The 23,827-nt window shown below is 39.1% G+C and overlaps 1 protein-coding gene across 4 annotated transcripts in view; it reads left to right on the top strand.

Annotated features, from left to right (window-relative positions):
- Positions 1 to 23,827, top strand: part of Cadps (calcium-dependent secretion activator 1) — a 1,208,856-nt gene that overhangs the window by 1,028,540 nt on the left and 156,489 nt on the right. For all 4 annotated transcript variants that reach the window (XM_090389907.1, XM_090389906.1, XM_090389908.1 and 1 more), the window contains one exon: positions 2,657 to 2,731. In XM_090389907.1, the coding sequence (XP_090246033.1) occupies positions 2,657 to 2,731 (75 nt within the window). The remainder of the gene's footprint in view (positions 1 to 2,656; positions 2,732 to 23,827) is intronic.

Raw genomic sequence — 23,827 nt, 5'->3', positions numbered from 1 at the left:
ACTCTAGTTTGGACTGATTAATAACTGATTTATCAAATTAATTTAACTTAGATTCATCAATAATAATTTAACTGAGATTCATCAAAATCCTTCTGATGGAAGACGACAGGAGGCATTGAATGGAGCGTGTTGAGAATGGTGGGAGGTGTTTTACCAAGATCAATAATACATGAGCTGGAAGAAAAATGGGATGCTAGCAGGTCAGCTTTATCCTTGGCTGAAGTGACAACAGAACCATCTGGTTTGGACAGAAGTGGGAGCAGAGATAGGCAAAAGTTGCGGCCAATAGCTTTGGCAAGAGACCAGAATGCTCGGCTACCATTAGGGCAAGAAGCAATTTTTCTACTCTTAGCCTGTTAAAACTCTAGTTTGGACTGATTAGTAACTGCTTTACAATTGTACCGGCGCCTCCGTAGCCAGGTGGGAAGGAGCAGCAGTGCGTAACACACGCTTTTTGATTAGACCGGGGTTCGAGCCCGTCACCACCAAATACGGAGGATGCGGAAAGGTCAGGGAATGACCACCGCATATCCCGGAGCAATATGGCCTTAGTTGCTAATGCTCCTAAAAACCAAATAACAAATAGCTTTACAATTGTTGCGAGCTTTGGCGTAGACAGAAAATGAAACTGAAGAATTAGAAACAATCCAATTACGATATGCAACATTCTTCTCTTGAACAGCCTTAGCACATTTATTGAAAAACCAAGGTTTAGATAAAGGACGAGATTTAAAAGTGGAGTGTGGGATAAAGGATTCCATTCCTGCAAGAATAATTTCACTGACACGATCTGAGCAAACATTGAATCAGAAGTTTTGAAACAGTAATCCGACCAAGGAAAAGAAGAAAAGAAGTCTCGCAGGTCATCCCATTTTGCATTCTTGTAATGCCAAACAACACAAGGTTGGAATAGCCATGAGATAAAGGTTCCATTGGAGAAGATACAATCACCAAGTTGTGATCTGAAGTGCCTAAAGGACCTCTCACTTCGACCGTGTACTTAGAAGAGTTGTTTGTGAGAAAAAGATCAAGTGTATTGGCTGTATGATTAGAATTGACCGGTATTCTTGTAGGTAAATGAACAATCTGTGCTAGGTCATTAGTAATTGCAAAAGCCTCAGCATCTCGACCTGCTAGATCGGTGTGACTAGAAAACGGAAGCCAGCTGGAGTTGTGAACATTAAAATCACCAAGGAAAATTACCTCACTGTTAGGAAAGTTGGACTGGAGAAAGTAAAGTTGCAAAGAGAGGAAGTCAAAGAACTCCAAGTGATTAGTGGAGTTGGGACAACGGTAGAGACAACAGATGAATTTTACAAAATGAGGGAGAGAAAGAGATTTTAAGCCAGAGAAGATCAAACAGAGGAGATTCCAAATTGCCAGTCTCTGACAGGGAATATCAGAATGGACATATGCACAAGTACCACCTTTGAGGTAGAAGGAATCATACAGCGAATAATTTAGGCATCTGAGATGAGCAGTAGTTGAATCAACTGAGATTGTCAGAAAAAGTACATGGGCTTTGGAAGACTGCAAGTGGAAATGGACATCATTGAGATTAGAATTGAGACCACGTATATTTGTGAAATGAATTAGGACGTGCTTGGGAGGTTTAGATCTTTTCACAGATAAGCTTGCCATCTGTTTTCTTTTAGGCATCGCGGTTTAAGAGCAAATGGATATAAGCATGAAAGATGTGATGTAAAACAAATGAAAATACCACTAGCCAGGAAAGAACAGGCAACACGACTAAACTAACCATCCTTGGACTCAATGAAACTGGCTCTCACCCAGATACAAGACCTTCCTTTGGGACTCTATAGAATTTTTTTTTTTTTTTTAAAGCCACGCTCCCTTGCGTGGCCCTTTTCCTCCACTCCCCGGGCGGGAGGGGGAGGTGACTTCTGGGCTCCTCCTCCCCTCGCCATCCCTCTCTTCCCTCTGGTGGGGAATGGGCCTGCTCCACTGATTTGGGGGTCATCTTCTCTATGGACCCCTTATTTCTGTCTTTTCCCCCCCCGGCCTTCAGTCTCCCCACCTCTCTCTTTCTCTCTCTCTCTCTCTTTTAATTATAATTACTAGTGTCTGAACCATTGTAAATTGTTTTAAGGTCCTAGCCACTGAAATCTCAGGAAATTAGGTGGCAGGACCTGCCAGAGTAAATAACTATAATAGTGGTGTACCTGGTCTGCCTCCACGAGGCACAGTGTGGACAACGTTGGGTCCCATTAGGGGCCCAGCAGCTAAATGACCAGAGGAACAACGGTACACAACACTACACATGCACAAAATCCATACACATTTAAACCTCTGGCATTGACAGTGTTCTGTTTCATACCCACAATGTATAGCACGCGGAGATGGGGAAAACCCCTGGTGCCGTTTGACACTAAACACACTCTACACTCTAGCCAGGAAGTTGAAGGTGATCTCAAACATGCCATTTGGATTTGGCTTGCTTGATTTTCCCAGTTTCTGTAGGGTAGCCAGAAAATGTATTGCTCAATTTGAAGGTTTGACTGTACTAAGAATCTCAATATGAAAATATTTTGTCATCTCTTTTCATTGTTCACTCATGTGCATTTTATTTCTAATTATAATTACAACTTAACAATAGAAAGATAATTTGGTTTTTGTACTGATTATTATTTGACAGCATCAGTATCATATGAAGATTGATGAACTAGTCGACAAGATATTGAACCAGATGCTAAATGGCCTAATATCAAAAGTAAGTGTACATATTCTTCATATGGTAACAGTTTTTAGCCAATGTTTCCTAACTGTAATTGAAAAAAAAATTATTCTTAATGTTAACTCTTATCCTCCAGTCATAAGAAAATAGTTTTGCCCCTCTCCCCAGTAATAACAAAAATAGTTGTGCAAAACCTGACAGGTACCCATTTTCTTTTTTTTATTTGCTTGGATTTGATAGAGGAAAACAATAGGTGGAGTTAGAACTTGAAAGGTGTGCCAGAGAACACTTGCTGCCATCTGATTGACAACTAGCACTCTCCCTCTCAGTGAAGATGAAGTGCACACTCTTCTCCATTTCCCTAGTACTCTATTGAAGTGACTTGGCAATGTGAGCCAGTTTTTTTTGGGCAAAATTTGGTGCATTGATGAGATACACTCCTAGGTATTTCTGTCTCTCACTGGACCATGTGCATTGGATGGAAGAGTCAGTTCTGGCTTTCCAGTTGCCAGCCCTTAGGCCACTGGTTTAGTTTTGCACCTCATGATTTGCCATAGAGATCATGATCCTTTTGGATGTCTTCAAATTCACTCTCATTGCATATAACGATTGTGATGTCATCTGCTTATGCTAAATGGGTTAATTTTTAGGTGAGGCTCTGGTAGTAGCATTCATTGGGATTGTAGACTGGTGGCAATTTTTTTCAGGAATAGTTGTTTGGCTAGTGTGTAAAGTTACCCAAGGAGTGGGCAGTCTTAATTTTTCCCTCTGGAGTATGGCATGGTGCAGGTGAGCTGGTTATTCAGTTTCTAGCAGAGTTTGGCTTCTCTGTATGGCATATGGATTGTTCGGTTGATGTATCGTCCATATTCAGATGTTTTCAGAGTTTCAAAAAGGTAGCTGTGCTGTACTTTGAAAGTAGCACTAATCAGCCTTGACCATGAAAGCCTTTTCATGGTCAAGGCTGATTAGTGCTAGGTATACCTTTTGACTATTTGTAGGGAAGAAGATTAACATTAGCAAAGTCACATGATGCAAGAAAGCAAGATATACAGCATCTGCCAAAAAAAACACACACCCTTCTCATTTCACCCTTCCACTCACTCCAAATGTTTGTCCAGTTCTGCCTTGAATCTATTTAAGCTCTCAATTTCTGCAACAACAGATAGCAATCAACCACCTGCTGGCTAAAGGCAAACTTCCGCACATCTAAGATGTCATGGATCAGATGAAGATTGTCATGTATTGATCTTCCTGGTACTGAGTGTATTTGTTGGTGATCGATGATATCACGTAGAGTGGGTTTCAATCGATTGGCAAAGGCTTTGGAAATTATTTTGCAATCTGTATTCATTAAGAATATTGGATGCCAATTTTGGAGATTTGTGCAACCTCCTTTCTGGGGATTAGTCATGTGACTTGGAAGAATTCACAAGTTAGTCCATCCAGGTGCTAAGGCAATTGGCTCTGCTTCCAGGTGATGGCTAAAATATACCTGCACAGTTCTGCTACACTTGAGGCATGAGTGATATTTTTGGTGGTATGTTCTCTGCAGTAGCTGCTAGGTACTGCTCTAAAGAGCTATTTTCCTTGGTAGCAAAAATTACTATCTCATTTTCCTGGGATATTATAGTGGCTGCTTCATTTGTTGAAGCATTATCCAACCGTGTATTTGCTGTTGTGTGACCCAAACGTGGAGTTTTTTCAGGCCACAAGTATTTTCCATTAGACACTACGTTAGCATAAGTATTAACAATTACTGACCTTTTTTGATCTTCAAGGTGCAGGGTAGGGCTTTTAGTGTCAGGTTCACTGCTAACAGTGACTGTAGGTTCTCTTGCTGTGGTTGCTGATCCTTCACCGGCCATAGTGGCAGGCTGTTGTGGGAAGGGTGAAATAAGGGCATTACTGGAGCAGAGAACGTTCCATAGCTATATGTTGAAATATAAATCTCAACTAACCCCAGTAAAACAAATAAGTTATGTTAAAACACATAAATATCTGGGTTTGATATTGAATAACAAATTAAATTTTGAAGCACACTTAGGAGGAAATTGCTAATAAAATTAAAGCTTTTAGTGCTGCTCTAATTAGGGTTACTAGATCTGATTGGGGTTGAATAAAAAAAATTGTCAGTTTATACTATAAAACAGTTTTTCTTCCAGTAGTCACACTGTGCTGGAATTTTGTTTAGAACAGTAGTGAAAGTGAAAAATAAATTAAATTCTATATAGAAAATAATATTACTAGCAATATACCATGTTTGTAGGACAGTGTCAACAAATTTTGTAATGTTAGCTTTAATTGTTTTTAACCATACTGTTGTATGTAGTCCTTGTCTTGAAAATCAGTAGTCTCTTTGACACTAACTTGTTAGTGTTTTTGAAAGAAAAGACTTTCCCTTGTACAACAGCTAAAGGCTGAACATGAGAGTGTAACCTGGATGCTTGTGCTTTTTTATTAATGTATGTTTTGAGTAATTAAAAGCTGCTGTCATGGGAAAAAAAATTATATATTAATTTTAATATTAAAATAAATATTATATTTATTTTAATCTTAATTTTAATTTTAATATTAATATGCTCTTCAAGTGTTAGCTGGGGTTTTATCTTTGGATCTATATGTATCATATATAGGCTTTATTTACCATTTAAAGAAAGGTAGTGTTTTAATTTTATGAGTATAATTTCTGATATATAAGTATGAGTATAATTTTGAGTATAATTTCTGGTCTTTATGATTATAATTTCTGGGCAATAATATTAAGTCTGAAAAAAAAAAAAGATATTAAACAAACTGCATAATATATGGCAAAGTAGGTGGAATACCAGTTCAGCAGGTTCAGTGACCAGATGTTTCTTACCCGACATACATCTTTTGTTGAATAATATAACAATGAGGTATTACCCAAATATGAAAACATCTTTTATATTAACAAGACATGGATCCTTCTTAGGCAAAATTATTTCAATTTGGGAATGGAGAATGGTGCTTGTGTCTGTGGCTCGTATGAGGATTGGAACATGTTTAATTTGATTGTAATTTGTATCATGAGGAAAGACAACAGCTGCTTCAAAGGATACTTATATTATCATGTTACTGATATTAAAATTCTTGTTGCTGATAGTTTTAGTTTTCATGCCTTTCAGCGTTTTTGTTGTAGTGTATTTTCTCATAGAAAGCATTTATTGCAAGACACTTAGTTAGGACTCTCTTCATTTTCTATTTTTTTTTTTTTTTTTTCCCTCTCCCACAGGTTTGGCCTTTTTTTTTTTTTTTTTTTTTTTTTTTTGCTGGTACTCAGTACTGGACACTCTGAGTACAGATTTTCTGGCATCCACTGGCATGGCACACCCACCAGTGGATCTGGGATTTTGTGCTTATATCCACAGACTATCGACCAGGCCTGGCTCCACATGCCAATGGACAGGCACCAGGAAATCTGGTGGCAAAGTGGCTTGACATAAACAACACATACTGCAATATATGCACTAACATACAAAAACACACATTAATACTATGTCAGGCCCATTTTACAGAGATTCTCTATTCCCTCACAGAGATATTAGGTGGAGATAAACATATGGATTTATTTGTGGATTTATTGTATGATTGTTTTCTGCAGCAGCATGTTCGAGAGGCAACCAGAGAAAGTAATACTCTTGATCTGGTTATCAGCAGTGATCATTCGTGTATTAAGAATTTGCAGATAAAGGAACCACTAGGTGGCAGTGATCACAGTGTACTGATGTGGGATTTACTTAAAGATTTAATTACCATCGGGGGTAAAGGAAAGGGTTTTTGCTTCTGTAAAGGTGAGTACAGTGGTCTCCGACAGTTTTTAAATTCTGTACAGTGGGATAAACTGACAATGTTACCAACAGTAAATTCTAAGTGGGAAGCATTCAAGGAATTAATCGTGGAAGCCACTAAAAGTTTCATACCTATTAAGGAATATTGTTCAAGGTTTAAGCCGAAATGGTTATCTAATGAACTAATGAGACTCGTAATAGAGAAGAAAAATGCATGGGATGCATATAAATTATCAAGCGACTCAGAAGCCTATGGCAGATATAAGCTAGTCTGTAATCAGGTGACAAAGGAGGTTAGGCAGGCGAAGGCAGATTACGAGAAATCCTTGGCAAAAGATGCTAAGAAAAACAGCAAGGATTTCTTTACTTATATAAACTCTAAAAGGAAGGGGGTGAATCTGATTGGTCCACTTGACATCCATGGTTCGACTGTTGATGATCCTGCTCAGATAGCAAACAAACTGAATGAGTATTTTGCATCTACGTTCACACATGAGGAATTATTAAGGTTTGAAAATGGCAGAAGGTTATCAAATTGTAGCAGGATACTTCATGATTTTGTAATAACTGAAAGCAAAGTGGAGGAGAAATTGTTGAAGTTAAACATAAGAAAAGCACCTGGGGTGGATGGGATCTATCCAGTTATATTAAAAGAGGCGGCAAAGCAACTAAGCAAACCCTTAGCCATAATTATGAGAGCGTCCTTGGACTCAGGGGAGGTTCCCACGGACTGGAGATGTGCAAATGTATCCCCACTTCACAAAGGGGGATCGAAGGGTGACACGAGTAATTACAGACCAGTTAGTTTAACTTCTGTTCCAGGTAAAATAATGGAGTCACTGGTTAAAGATGCATTGCAGGATCATCTAGACAAGACTGCAGCAATAATTCAGACACAGCATGGGAAAGTCTTGTCTGACAAATTTGATAGGATATTATGATGTGGTTACAAAGGAACTGGATGCAAAAAATAATTTTGATATCATATATTTGGATTTCAGGAAAGCATTTGACACTGTTGCGCATGGAAGACTATTGTACAAATTGGAGCAGAATGGTATTAAGGGTAAGTTGCTACAATGGATAAAAGGATGGTTAAGTGGGAGAAGACAGAGGGTGGTAATCAATGGGTGCTGCTCTTCGTGGAGTCCCACAGGGTTCGGTGTTAGGTCCACTGTTGTTTTGTATATTTATCAATGATATTGATGAAGGTATATCAGGCTTAAAGTCGAAGTTTGCAAATGATACAAAGGTTGGCAGGGTTGTTAATGACAGTAATGGCAGTGTGCTACTGCAGCAGGATCTAGATAATTTGGCAGATGGACTAAGAAGTGGCAACTGAAGTTTAACCTTGACAAATGCAAAGTACTGCATATGGTTAGAAGTAACCCCAGAGAAACGTACCAACTGTGTGGTACTACACTTAAGGTGGTAGAAAATGAAAAAGACCTGGGAGTAATTGTGCAGTCAGATGTGAAGTTTTCTGATCAATGCAGACAGGCTGCCAGGGCAGGTCATGGGGTTTTGTCAATGATATATAGGAATTTTGCTATCAGGGAAAAGGAGGTGATAATCCCTCTGTATAAGGCAATGGTCAGGCCACGCCTTGAGTACTGCGTACAGGTCTGGAGGCCTCATTTTAGGAAGGATGTCGATTTGCTTGAACGTGTACAGAGAAGGGAACAAGATTGGTGAGGGGAATGAAGGGATCCTCTTACCAAGAGAGGCTTAAGTTCTGCAAATTGTAGTGGCTGGAGACTAAGCACCTGCGTGGTGATCTGATTGAGGTATATAAGGCCTTGAATGGGTTGAGCACTCTGAATTCTGATGGGATCCTTCCACTTGTTCAGATTACGAACCTAAGGGGGCATAAATTCAAATTAAGAAAAGAGAGATGTAGAATAGATGTGCGGAAATTTGCCTTTAGCCAGCGGGTGGTTAATTGCTGGAACAAACTTCCATCTGTCGTTGTGGAAGTTGATAGGTTGAATAAATTTAAGGAGGAACTGGACAGGCATTTGGAGGGAATGGTGTGATTTTTTTTTTTTTTTTTTTTTTGCTGATGCTGCATAAGCTCATACACTTGCTTTGTTGCATCACATGCCACTACTACTACTACTATATGCCTAGGAGCCACCATAGACAGGATACACATACACATGTATTTCCCTCTCTCTCAGTGTTATTTATTAGTAGTGTGTCATGGGATAACTTCTAGCAATACCCTCACAAGTTTAGAGATTAGTGCCTTATATTAGACCTTGTCCTCTCCCATTCTATAAAAAACAGGCCTATTACACATGTAGTACTAAATAAGCCAATTATTTAGTAAAATCTAAATGTACTGCTAATGTTATAAGTAAATCTTTCCACTGTTAAAAATTGAATTTAGCAAAAGTATTCTCAACCTATATCTTTAAAAGTGGTAGTGTTAAATCCTGATATTTACCAAATAAAATTCATTCACTATTCCTTGGTATCCTTCCCTTAATTCTGCATACGGAAGACCACAGGAGGCATTGAATGGAGTGTGTTGGGAATGGTGGGAGGTGATTTACCAAGATCATTAATACATGAGTTGGAAGAAAAATGGGATGCTAGCAGGTCAGCTTTATCCTTGGCTGATGTGACAACAGAACCATCTGGTTTTGACAGAGGTGGGCAAAAGTTGCAGCCAATAGCTTTGTCAAGAGAGAGCCGAGAATGCTTGGCTACCATTAGGGTAAGTAGCAAGTTTTCTACTTTTAGCCTGTTCACAATCTAGTTTGGACTGATTAATAACTGCTTTACAATTGTTGCGAGCTTTGGTGTAGGTAGAAAATGAGACTGAAGAATTAGAAACAAGCCAATTACGATATGCAACATTCTTCTCTTGAACAGCATTTGCACATTTATTGGAAAACCAAGGTTTAGATAAAGGACGAGATTTTAAAGTGTAGTATGGGATAAAGGATTCCATTCCTGCAAGAATAATTTCACTGACACGATCTGAGCAAACATTGACATCAGAAGTTTTGAAACAGTAATCCGACCAAGGAAAAGAAGAAAAGAAGTCTCGCAGGTCATCCCATTTTGCATTCTTGTAATGCCAAACAACACAAGGTTGGGAATAGCCATGAGATAAAGGGTCCATTGGAGAAGAGACAATCAACAAGTTGTGATCTGAAGTGCCTAAAGGACCTCTCACTTCAACCATGTACTTAGAAGAGTTGTTTGTGAGAAAAAGAACAAGCTTGTTGGCTGTATGATTAGGATTGTCCGGTATTCTTGTGGGTAAATGAACAATCTGTGCAAGGTCATTAGTAATTGCAAAAGCCTCAGCATCTCGACCAGCTGAGTCGGTGTGACTAGAAAATGGAAGCCAGCTGGAGTTGTGAACATTAAAATCACCAAGGAAAATTACCTCACTGTTAGGAAAGTTGGACTGGAGAAAGTCAAGTTGCAAAAAGAGAGGAAGTCACAGAGCTCCAAGTGATTAGTGGAGTTGGGAGAACGGTAGAGACAACAAATGAATTTGACACAATGAGCTAGAGAGATTTTAAACCAGAGAAGATCAAAGAGAGGAGATTCCAAATTGCCAAGTCTCTTACAGGAAATATCAGAACGGACATATGCACAAGTACCACCTTTGAGGCAAAAGTAATCATACAGCGAATAATTTGGGCATCTGAAATGAGCAGTAGCTGAATCAACCGATAACTGAGATTCTGTGAGAAAAAGTGCATGGGATTTGGGCAGACTGCAAGTGGAAATAGACATCGTTGACATTAGAATTGAGACCACGTGTATTTGTGAAATGAATTAGGAAGTGCTTGGGTGGTTTAAATCTTTTTGCAGATAAGTTTGACATTAGTTGCTTGCTCTATTAGTTTGACAATTCATGGTGTATTCAATAGTAAGAAAAAGTGGGTGGTACATGCTGTATGAAGTAATGAAATTTTTGGATATGGCGTACACATGGTAAGAATATACCCAGATCCTTGACATAACGTGGCCTCGACAATGCTCCCCGCATACACACTACTCGGACTCCTTCCAGTCCCTATCTGGCAGAGTAGAGGTAGCAAGATTATACACTAGCTGATTCGGAAGCCTCCTAGAGAGTTACCAATAGGTTCTGTCCGATGTACTAACTAGTGGCCGGCCTGCGAACACCATTTTAAAGCTGTACCCTCGAAATGTAAGGAATATTGGATCTCGCCACAATGTTCATCATAACCTCAAAAGTCATCAATCATACTACATGATCGAAGAGATAGGGAAGGGTATAACATTCTTAATTGAATTTTGTTGTATAACTTTCCTTTTAATGATATATAAATTATTTTGAAATTATTTACATTAAACATCTTTAGACAATTATAAGCATGTTCTCTTTGTGTTCTTTTTCCTATATTTTTATTGCTCCTCTGTTCCAGTTTCACATCTCCTACTGCTTCACTTATGTGCATTTTCTGCATATGCAAGTGTTTGTGTGTAACGTACCTTTTACTAAGAGAATAGAATCGTTTCTCTTTTATTAGGAGAAGTGATTCAATTCTATAGAATCACTTCTCTTAATATTTTTCCTGTTTTATTAACTGGTATAAACACTGCTGCCAAATCATATATTTTAGTCAATCCTCATTGCTTTCCCTTTTTATTTTCATATATAGAAATATGGGTTGATCGTAGGAGGTTTTTGAAGAAAAATCTTAGTCAGGTCTCATGACTGTTAGATCCTGCATATGGATCTGTTTAGGTAGATGTACTTCTGACTTGGAAACACAAGAAATTACAATTAAAGTAATTCTTGAGGAACAAGAAAAGTAAATGTGGGGTTTGTTTCAACACCAACTTATTCGTATAAGTTGTTGTTGAGCCAAGTTATATAAATATAAGTTGAACAAATCAATTCATATTCATATTTAGGTTCAAAATGGAATTATAAGAATGGGTAAAGTTGTTTTGGAGTAATGGTCTTGTGGAAATAGAATCGATTTTAATCCAATGTAGGATCCAGGAAGCACATTAATAATGGTTTAAGCCATTCATTTGTGCTTTAATATAAAAGCAGCATCATGAAAACATTAACAGGCGCCACCAGTTCAGTTATCTAGTGATTATGTATTGCCAGACTACATACTATGTAGTCTAGAAAAAGCAGAACAAAAGGATACTCCTACCAAGAAAGGCTTCATTTCTGAAAATTGCAGCATCTTTTCACTGGGCATCATACTACAGGGAGATCGGACTGAGGTGTTTAAGGCCTTGAATGGATTGAGTAACTAAACATTGATGGCATTCTTCCTGTTGCTGAGATTGCACCTGTTTTTTTCTTTGGCTGATGCTTTATAAGCTTGCTTTCTTGCATCACTTGTCACTACTAATACTATCAACACGTTTCCACAGAACCTGGTTAAAAAACTATTACCAGATGTTTAGATGGTAATAGATAACAATTTACCCTAAAAAATAATAACTCACAGACAAATTCAACCTTAGAATATTTTAATACAGTTTTAATTTAATATAGTTTTAACACATTTTGACAATTGTCTTCTCTTTCTAGTCTACCAATGCTAATGGGTTTAGTTTGGGGTAAGATTTGGGCCAACGGCTACGCTTGGCTCTTCCTTGGTGGCAGCTGGCAGACTACGTGAATTGAGGACAAGTTTCTTTTTTTATATAATATCATATAAAAAAATTTGATGAATTTGAGGTATTGCTCAAAACATCAAAGGCAGATATTGTTGGGATATCAGAGACGTGGTGTCACACAGATATAAGTAATGCGGAACTGGAATTTGGGGAATACAATGTGTATAGAAAGGATAGACAGGACAGGAGGGGAGGAGGGGTTATGCTATTAATTAAGAAACACATAAAGTCCAAGGAAGTGAAGCCAGTCGACATCGATGGACAGGGCAGTGTCGAGTCAGTTTGGTGTGACATAAGCATAGGGAAATCAAAATTGAGAGTAGGAGTGTGCTATAGGCCTAATGACTCTGATGAGTATAATAAGATATTGTACAGGGAAATAGAGTGGGCCAGTAAATCAGAGAGTCTTATAATGGGGGATTTTAATTTCCCAGATATTGACTGGAATTTGTGGGTTGGTCACTCGCACACTAGCAAGGCTTTTGTGGATTTATTGGATGATTGTTTTCTACATCAGCATGTTCGTGAGGCAACAAGAGGGAGCAATACTCTTGATCTGATTATCAGTAGTGATTCTTCATGCATTAAGAACCTGCAGATAAATGAACCACTAGGTGGCAGTGATCACAGTGTGTTGAAGTGGGATTTACTCAAGGAGGTAACTACCATCAGAGGTAAAGGGAAGGGTTTTTGTTTTCGTAAAGGAGACTATGATGGTCTGGGACAGTATTTAAATTCTGTACAGTGGGACCAACTGATGATGTTACCAACAGCAAACTCAAAATGGGAAGCATTCAAGGAACTAATCTTGGAGGCTACCAGGCTTTACATACCAACTAAGAAATATTGTTCAAGGTTTAGGCCTAAATGGTTGTCAGATGAACTAATGAGACATGTGGCAGAGAAGAAAAATGCATGGGATACATACAAATTAATGGGAGACATGGAAGCCTATGATAGATATAAGTTGGTCTGTAACCAAGTCACAAAGGAGATTAGGCAGGCAAAGGCAGACTACGAAAAATCCTTGGCAAAGGATGCAAAGAAAAACAGAAAAGAGTTCTTTACATACTTGAACTTGAGAAGGAAAGGGATGAATCAGATTGGTCCACTGGATATTGATGGTTCAACAGTTGAGGATCCTGCTCAGGTGGCTAACAATCTAAACGAGTATTTTGCATCTACATTCACGCATGAGGAGTTATTCAGGAAGGAGAATGATGTAGGTAAAGTAAACATTGGCAATGAGCTGGATGATTTTGTAATAACTGAGAGGAAAGTGGAGGAGAGATTGTTGAGGATAAACATAAAAAAGGCACCTGGGGTGGATGGGATCTATCCAGTTATATTAAAGGAGGCAGCAAAGGAAGTATGCAAACCCCTAGCCATAATTATGAGAGCTTCTTTGGACTCAGGGGAGGTACCCATAGACTGGAGATGTGCAAATGTAACCCCAATTCACAAAGGAGGATCAAAGGCTGACACAAGTAATTATAGACCTGTTAGTTTAACTTCTGTTCCAGGTAAATTAATGGAGGCACTGGTTAAAGAAGCACTGCAGGATCATCTAGACAAGAATTCCGTTATAGCTCAGACGCAGCATGGTTTTGTTAAGGGCAGGTCTTGCCTGACCAATTTGATTGGATACTATGATGTAGTCACAAAAGAACTGGATGCAGGGAATAACTTTGATATTATATATTTGGATCTTAGAAAGGCTTTCGATACTGTTGCACATGGAAGACTGCTGCACAAATTGGAGCAGTGTGGCATTGGAGGCAAATTGCTGCTATGGATAAGGGGATGGTTGAGTGGCAGAAGACAGAGAGTGGTAATCAATGGACACTGCTCAACGTGGACTAATGTTATTAGTGGAGTTCCTCAAGGTTCAGTGTTGGGTCCGTTGTTGTTTTCGGTGTTTATGAATGATATTGATGATGGGATATCAAGTTTAATGTCCAGATTTGCAGATGATACAAAGGTTGGCAGGGTCGTTAAGGACACTACTAACGCTATGCTGCTAACGCTATGCTGCTAACTACTAACGCTATGCTGCTGCAACAGGATCTGGAAAGGTTGAGCAGATGGGCTGAGAGGTGGCAAATGAAGTTTAACATTGACAAATGTAAAGTACTACATATGGGAAACAGTAACCCCAGAGCAACGTATCAACTCTGCGGTACTACACTGACAGTGGTGGAAAATGAAAAGGACCTGGGGGTAATTGTGCAGGCAGATATGAAGTTCTCTGAGCAGTGCAGACGAGCTGCAAGAGTAGCTCATGGTGTCTTTTAAATGATATACAGGAATTTTTCTAGCAGGGATAAGGAGATGATTATTCCCTTGTATAAGGCAATGGTTAGGCCACATCTTGAGTACTGTATACAGGTCTGGAGGCCTCATTTCAAGAAGGATGTAGAGCTGCTGAACGGTTACAGAGAAGGGCAACAAGATTAGTAAATGGAACAAAGGGTTGCTCTTACGAAGAAAGGCTTAAGTTTTGCAAATTGCAGAGTCTGGAGACTAGGCACCGGCGAGGTGATCTGATAGAGGTGTATAAGGCTTTGAATGGTTTGAGCATGCTCAATGCCAATGGGATTCTTCATCTTGCTCAGAATAATCACCTCAGAGGGCATAAATTCAAATTGAGAAAGGACAGATGTCGGATAGATGTGCGGAAATTTGCCTTTGGCCAGCGGGTGGTTGGTTGGTGGAACCGACTTCCATCACTTGTTGTTGAAGTTGATAGCCTAAACAAATTTAAAGCTCAACTGGACAGGTATTTCGAACGAACGGAGGGGTGAAATGGGAGTGGTTTTTTTTTTTTTTTTTTTTTTTTTGGCTGATGCTGAATAAGCTTGCTTTCTTGCATCATATGCCTCTACTAATGCTAATGCTAATATCATATAATTCAACAATCCTTCAATAGGGATATGTTTGTGGTTTTAAAAATTTTATATTACATTAATCGCATTAGTTTGATGTGAGTGTTGGGTCAAGATTTCCTACAATAAAGGTATGATATTAATCTTATATTTAAACAATACTGGCATGTACACCAATGCTAGAAGTATAGTAAATAAATTTGATGAATGTGAAGTGCTGATCAAGGTAACAAAGGCAAATATTGTTGGGATATCAGAGACACGATCTCACACAGATATAAGCAGTGCAGAATTGGAATTTGGGGAGTACAATGTGTACAGACAGGATGGAGAGGGTAAGAAGAAAGGAGGAGCTATGCTGTTAATTAAGAAACACATAAAATCTAAGGAAGTGCATCCAGTTGACATGGGTGAACAGTGCAATGTTAGTCAGTTTTGTGTGACATAAACACTGGCAAAGAGAAAATTAGAGTAGGCGTGTGCGAGTTGGGCCTAATGACTCTGATGAGTACAAAGAACAGTTGTGCAGAGACATAGAGTGGGCCAGTAAATCAGAATGACTTGTAATAGGAGATTTTAATTTTCCCGATGTTGACTGTAACTTTTGGTTTGGTCACTCGCACACTAGAAAGACTTTGGTGGATTTATTGGAGAATTATTTTCTACAGCAAAATGTTCGAGGGGTTACCAGAGGGAGTAATACTCTTGATCTGGTTATTAGTAGTGATTCTTCATTCATTAAGAATCTGCAGATAAAGGAACTAGGTGGCAGTGATCACAGTGTGCTGAATTTAGATTTACTTAAAGATATAACTACAATCAAGGGTAAAGGGAAGAGTTTTTGTATTCATAAAGGTTAGTATAATGGTTTCAGGCAGTTTTTGAATTCTATACAGTGGAATCCACTGATGATATTACTAATGGTGAATTATAAATGGGAAGCCTTCAAGGACTGGAAGCTACTAGGTTAGTAGATCTGACCCCATTTTAGGCCCAAATCCAGATTTGGGCCTAAAATGGGGTCAGATATATTAACAAGGCATGTGACAGAGAAGAAAAATGCATGAGATGCATATAAATTAGCAGGTGACACAGAAGCCTACAGCAGATATTAGCTAGTCTGTAATCAGGTCACAAAGGAGGTTAGTCAAGCTAAAGCTGATTATGCAAAAAAAAACAACAAAGACTACTTTACTTATATAAACTCTAGAGAGAAGGGGATTAGCATTAGCATTAGTAGAGGCATTTGATGCAAGAAAGCAAGCTTATGCAGCATCAGCCAAAAAAAAAAAAAAAAACCCACTTCCACTTCACCCCTCTGTTCGTTCCAAATACCTGGCCAGCTGAGCCTTAAACTTATTTAGGCTATCAACTTCCACCACAAGGGATGGAAGTCTGTTCCACCAACCAACCACCCGCTGGCTAAAGGCAAATTTCCTCACGTCTATCCTACATCTGTCTTTCCTCAATTTGAATTTATGCTCTCTCAGGTGATTTTTCTGAGCTAGAGGAAGAATCCCATCAGCATTGAGCATGCTTAAACCATTCAAGGCTTTATACACCTCTATCAGATCACCTCGCTGGTGCCTTGTCTCCAGACACTGTAATTTGCAAAACTTAAGCCTTTCTTCGTAAGAGCACCCCTTTGTTCCATTCACTAATCTTGTTGCCCTTCTCTGTACTCGTTCCAGCAGCTCTACATCCTTCTTGAAATGAGGCCTCCAGACCTGTATACAGTACTCTAGGTGTGGCCTGACCATTGCCTTATACAATGGAATAATCACCTCCTTATCCCTGCTGGAAAAATTCCTGTATATCTTTGACAATACTCCATGAGCTACTCTTGCAGCCCGTCTGCACTGCTCAGAGAACCTCATATCTGCCTGCACAACCACCCCCAAGTCCCTTTCATTCTCTACCACTGTCAGTGTAGTACCACAGAGTTGATACGTTGCTCTGGGGTTGCTGTTTCCCATGTGTAGTACTTTACATTTGTCAATGTTAAACTTCATTTGCCACCTCTCAGCCCATCTGCTCAACCTTTCCAGATCCTGTTGCAGCAGCATAGTGTCAGTAGTGTCCTTGACAACCCTGCCAACCTTTGTATCATCTGCAAACTTGGACATTAAGCTTGATATACCATCATCAATATCATTTATAAATACAGAAAACAATAATGGACCCAACACTGAACCCTGAGGGACTCCACTAATAACATTAGTCCACGATGAGCAGTGTCCATTGATTACCACTCTCTGTCTTCTCCCACTCAACCACCCCTTTATCCATAGCAGCAATTTGCCTCCAATGTCACACTGCTCCAATTTGTGTAGCAGTCTTCCATGTGCAACAGTATCAAAAGCCTTTCTAAGATCCAAGTATATAATATCAAAGTTATTCCCTGCATCCAGTTCTTTTGTGACTGCATCATAGTATCCAATCAAGTTGGTCAGGCAAGACTTCCCCTTAACAAAACCATGCTGTGTCTGAGCTATAACTGAAGTCTTGTCTAAATGAACCTGCAGTGCTTCTTTAACCAGTGCCTCCATTAATTTTCCTGGAACAGAAGTTAAGCTCACAGGTCTATAATTACTTGTGTCAGCCTTTGATCCTCCTTTGTGAATTGGGGTCACATTTGCACATTTCCAGTCTATGGGTACCTCCCCTGAGTCCAAGGAAGCTCTCATAATTATGGCTAAGGGTTTGCTTACTTCTTTTGCTGCCTCCTTTAATATAACTGGATAGATCCCATCCACCCCGGGTGCCTTTCTTGTGTTTATCTTCAACAGTTTTTCCTCCACTTTACTCCCAGTTATTTCAAGATTCTGTAGCTTACTGCTAGAGTTGAATACACCTCTGGCATTCCCCTTGCTGAATAACTCCTCATGTGTGAATGTCGATGCAAAATATTCATTTAGTTTGTTAGCTACCTGAGCAGGATCATCAACAGTTGACCCATCAATATCAAGTAGAAAAAAACGTTACGCAGGGGTGGGATCCGAACCCACGACCACAACAAGTGTGGACCAGACCTCTTTCATTGTATTGAGCCTATTACTGTGTTGAACCTCTGATAATATATTTCAAAGCTTGTTTGACAAGTTCTGGTGCCTTAACCACTCGGCCATGATGCAAGAAAGCAAGCTTATCCAAAAAAAAAAAAGGAAAAAAAAAAACACTTCCACTTCACCCCTCTGTTCGTTCAAAATGCCTATCCAGCCCAGCCTTAAATTTATTTAGGCTATCAACTTCCCCAACAAGGGATAGAAGTCTGTTCCACCAACCAACCACCTGCTGGCTAAAGGCAAATTTCCGCACATCTATCCTACATCTGTCTTTCCTAAATTTGAATTTATGCCCTCTCAGGTGACACCATGAGCTACTCTTGCAGCCCATCTGCACTGCTCAGAGAACTTCATATCTGCCTGCACAATTACCCCCAGGTACTTTTCATTCTCTAGCATTGTCAGTGTAGTACCACATAGTGCCACTGTTTCCCATATTTAGTACTTTACATTTGTCAATGTTAAACTTCATTTGCCACCTCTCAGTCCATCTGCTCAACCTTTCCAGATCCTGTTGCAGCAGCATAGCTCAGTAGCATCCTTAACAACCCTGCCAACCTTTGTATCGTCTGCAAACATGGACATTAAGCTTGATACACCATCATCAATATCATTTATAAATACAGAAAACAACAATGGACCCAAAGCTGAACCGTGTGGGACACCACTGATAATATTAGTCCACGATGAGCAGTGTCCATTGATTACCACTCTCTGTCTTCTCCCCCTCAACCATCCCTTTATCCATAGCAGCAATTTGCATCCAGTGCCACACTGCTCCATTTGTGCAGCAGTCTTCCATGTGCAACAGTATCAAAAGCCTTTCTAAGATCCAAATATATAATGTCAAAGTTATTCGTTGCATCCATTTCTTTTGTGACTGCATAATAGTATCCAATCAAATTGGTCAGGCAAGACTTTCCCTTAACAAAACCATGCTGTGTCCGAGCTATAACTGAAGTCTTGTCTGGATGATCCTGCAGTGCTTCTTTAACCAGTGCCTCAATTAATTTTCCTGGAACAGAAGTTAAACTCACAGGTCTATAATTACTTGTGTCAGCCTTTGATACTCCTTTGTGAATTGGGGTCACATTTGCACATCTCCAGTCTATGGGTACCTCCCCTGAGTCCAAAGAAGCTCTGATAATTATGGCTAAGGGGTCGCTTACTTCCTTTGCTGCCTCCTATAATATAACTGGATAGATCCCATCCACCCCGGGTGCCTTTTTTACGTTTATCCTCAACAATTTCTCCTACACTTTCCTCTCAGTTATTACAAAATCATCTAGCTCACCGCCAGAGTTTACTTCACCTCTGGCATTCCCCTTCCTGAATAACTCCTCATGTGTGAATGTAGATGCAAAATACTCGTTTAGTTTGTTAGCCACCTGAGCAGCATCCTCAACTGTTGAACCATCAATATCCAGTGGACCTATCTGATTCATCCCTTTCTTTCTAGAGTTTACATACGTGAACTCTTCTCTGTTTTTCTTTGCATCCTTTGCCAAGGATTTCTCATAATCTGCCTTTCCCTGCCTAATCTCCTTTGTAACTTGGTTACAGACCAGCTTATATCTATCATAGTCTTCCATGTCACCCATTAATTTGTATGTATCCCATGCATTTTTCTTCTCTGCCATATGTCTCATTAGTTCATCTGACATCCATTTAAGCCTAAACAATATTTTTTTTAGTTGGTATGTAAAGTCTTGTAGCTTCCACGATAAGTTCTTTGAATGCTTCCCATTTTGAATTTGCTGTTGGTAATATCATCAGTTGGTCTCACTGTATAGAATTTAAATACTGTCTCAGTCGATCGTAGTCCTTTACAAAAGCAAAAACCCTTCCCTTTACCCCTGATGATAGTTACCTCTTTGAGTAAATCCCACTTCAGCACACTGTGATCACTGCCACCTAGTTGTTCCCTTATCTGCAGATTCTTAATGCATGAAGTGAAAAATCACTACTGATAATCAAATCAAGAGTATTACTCCCTCTAGTTGCCTCCCGAACATGCTGATGTGAAAACAGTCATCCAATAAATCCACAAAAGCCTTGCTAGTGTGTGAGTGACCAACCCACAAATTGCAGTCAATATCTGGGAAATTAAAATCCATCATCATAAGACTCTCTGATTTACTGGCCCATTCTGTTTCCCTGTACAGTTTTGTATTATACTCATCAGAGTCATTAGGCCTATAGCACACGCCTATATATTTTGATCTCCCAATGCTTATGTCATACCAAACTGACTCGACACTGCACTGTCCAGCGATGTCGGCTGGCTTCACTTCCTTGGATTTTGTGTTTCTTAACTAATAGCATAACCCCTCCTACCTTCCTATCCTGTCTATCCTTTCTGTAGACATTGTTCTCCCCAAATTCCAGTTCTGCATTCCTTATATCTATGTGTCATGTCTCTGATATCCCAACAATATCTGCTTTTGATGTTTTGAGCAATACCTCAAATTCATCAAATTTATTTACCAAACCCCTAGCATTGGTGTACATGCAAGTATACATGCACCTGTTCCTATTCTTAGCTACCCTAACACAACCCATGTATTTACTTGTACTGCAATGACTCCCAGCAGTCTCTGAAATATCCTGCATCTTGTTTTCCAGGCTGCTGCTCATTCCAATAGAAGCAGTGCAAGAATGACTTTCACCTCTGCCAGTGGCTACTGTTAAGCTATTAGTCCTTGTATCCCCCCCCCAAGCTAGCAGTTTTCCAACCCATCTAACACTGCCTCGATGGCATCAGCAAATATTCTTGCACCCTTTCTATTTAAGTGTATCCCATCCCTGTAGAAGCAGTCTCTCCTGTTAACAAGTACAGACCAGGCTGAAAAAAATTCTGCCCCTTGAGCCTTGCACAATCTTTCCAGCGCCGAATTGATCGGCAAGGCTCTCATCATATACTCCCTCCTATCGTGTCTGGGCAGAATTGCAATTCTCTGCAATTCTGCCCAGACATTTTGGAATTCAACCCTAATTCATGGCTTTTTTTCAACAGAGGCCTGTACTTCTTAATTAATTCTGCCGGTCTCCTACTCTTAATATCATTAGTGCCAACGTGTACAACTATAACACCTTTTGTGCCCTTAAAAGATGATATCCCCTCTACAACGTCATCAACCTTTGCCCCTGGCAGACATATTATTTCCAAACATTTGGCAATAGAACACACGGAACAAACAAGCTTATGGAATACACAAACGAAAATTATAAAAGGAAAAAAAATAATAGAAGTATGTGCAGAGGCAGATTTACCGTGAAGTTTCAGGGTGCCCCTCACTTGCACGGGACTTTTCAAGGCTCCAGTAGGGTCCCTATCAATATATTCTCGTTGTCATATGTTTTTGTAATGTTTGAAAAGGTAAGATATTTTAACCACCGCTGTCTCTTTCCATTCTGACTTCCCCTCCGTCACACTGTCATGTTGGGTGGCGTTGGAGTCATTGGTGCTGACAGGATATTTTGCAAGGTGGTGCATGTGGAATAAATTTTTGTTCACCAAATTTTGGAAAAAAAATGCATTATTTTAATTAAGTTAAGTTTGACTGATTTACGTGTACAGATGAGCCAATATTTCGTGATTGGCAGGTGAAAGTACTTGTATTGTTTTAATGTTTCAATAAATTACTTCAATATACAAAGGTGGTACTATTGCACCACCACCTTTGGACTTCGAATGTCCATGGTGCACTTTGCACCATACTGCTGGCGCCCATAGTCTGAGTGACCATCAACTTTAAAAAATATACAAAGAAATTTTGCAATATTTTTCCTAAAGACTGCCCACAAAACCTCCATCTCCCTGCACAGCTATGAAAAATTCTCTGCTTCTTTTTGCCGTTGCACATTCTATATCACCAATTTTCTTGAACGCAGTACTCTGATGCTGAAAACTAAAGGTTCCTGTGGCTTTCTTGTGATTCGTTTGTATTATGATGCCTTCCAATATCACTTAATTCGACTGCCAGCGTGCATTTACAATATTTACAAAAACATTTTAAATAATCGTGAATGCAGAGCCAGTTCTTAGATTTAACATCTTTCAGCCTTTGATTAAGATAAAGTCAACAGGAAAGTGTTGACTATATTTTTTGCTCATTTACAAAAAGGAGAAAAATGACACACTATAGTTTAATATGAAAATACATAAACAAAAAAAAAAATTAGTTACCTACTCAAAGTAATTGAATCATCCCAAACGAAAAAGGGCAAGTTTTCGTCAACAATCTGTTAAACCTATTCAGAACAGTGGTTTGCATGCAGGAACGATTTAAGTTACTGCATCTTTGTTCTGGGCACTCCACTCCAGTAATTCGAAAAGTGAACCCGCATAAAGCGACTCTCCATATTAGGAGAATTGGACCGTCGAATTTCAAAGAAAGGAAGTTGAAGAGTTCTGAGTGATGGTGGAAATTCCTATTAAAGTATTTTTCTCTGATCTGTAAAAGATCCAGCAACGAATTTTCAATTAAAAAAAAATATTACTGACATCACAGTAATAAAATTAAAACAATCCTCTCAAATTGTTTTAGACATCATGGACCATTCGTAATTTGTGAATGTAAACTTATGAAAACTGGAATTATAAATATGCTAACCTGAAGGCCATCAAAGTCGAGTGATCAAGTGCGAGGGTGCATAAGTACAGGTACCTTGACTGACCAAGGTTCAAGCCTATGCCCATTGGTGCCCCGGCAGCATGGTGGAAGGGCACTACCTTTGGATTTCAAAGTAAAATACAATTTTTAATATTTTCATTAATATATTGAAATGTTAAAACAATACTAATTCTTTCTTTCTAAATAAAAGTCCTTTCTCCCACCGATTACGAAACGTTGTCTCAACTGTACACGTAAATCAGTCAAATTTGACAATTTAAATATTGCATGTATTCGAAAATTTGGTGAGCAAAAAAATTATTTCTGCATGCACCACCTTTCAAAATATTCTGCCGATGCCCATGCCTGTTAAACACAGTGCCGTTTCTTTTATTCTCCCTATCTTGTGAACTCCTCTGACCTTATGGTCATCCGATGTGTTAAAAGGAAATTCATTCATAAAATCACTTATTACAGAATCACTACAAAGTTGGCATTGCATTGTGCACATAAAGCAAATCAATGCACACTTCTCTGTTCAGAATTGTGCATTCATCATTTACTGTGCACAAAAGGAGAAAAAATAAAGGCGAGGATCCAAAAAATAACTTTCTGAAATTCAAATTACATCTTTATATAATCTGTAAATGATCCAGCAACAGCTTTTCAATAAAAAAAAATAAAACTGACACCAGAGTAACAAAATTCCAGATCGTTCTCTCAAGTTGTAACAAAATGCAAAGAATAGTAAAAAAAAATAGGAAATCTACAGCAATGAGTAATATTATTATCAAAACTGGACAACCTTTTGACTATCGCAGACATCAAGAATCATTCAACAATTGTGAACAGAGGCGGACTGCATCAAAAATTCTTACCGGGTGAAAACATTTAGCGGCCTCACAACAGTGTTTATGGCCGTGCAATTGCACATTGGTCCCCAGCCTCCGGCCCACTGGGATTTCCCTGGAAAAGTCTTTTGGCCAGTCTGCCTCTGTTTATGAATGGTCCATCCTGTGCAAACTAATGAAAAATGGCATAATAATTTACTTACATTTTCAGCCTTTCTATCACAAGTTAGCATTAGCATTACTAGAGGCATTTGATGCAAGAA

The sequence above is a fragment of the Mastigoproctus giganteus genome, chromosome 2, assembly GCF_048544385.1.
Source record: "Mastigoproctus giganteus isolate SK-2022 chromosome 2, ASM4854438v1, whole genome shotgun sequence".
Classification (NCBI taxonomy): Eukaryota; Metazoa; Arthropoda; class Arachnida; order Uropygi; family Thelyphonidae; genus Mastigoproctus; species Mastigoproctus giganteus.
Note: the sequence above shows the minus strand (reverse complement) of the source record. Positions and strands in the feature narration are given on the sequence as shown.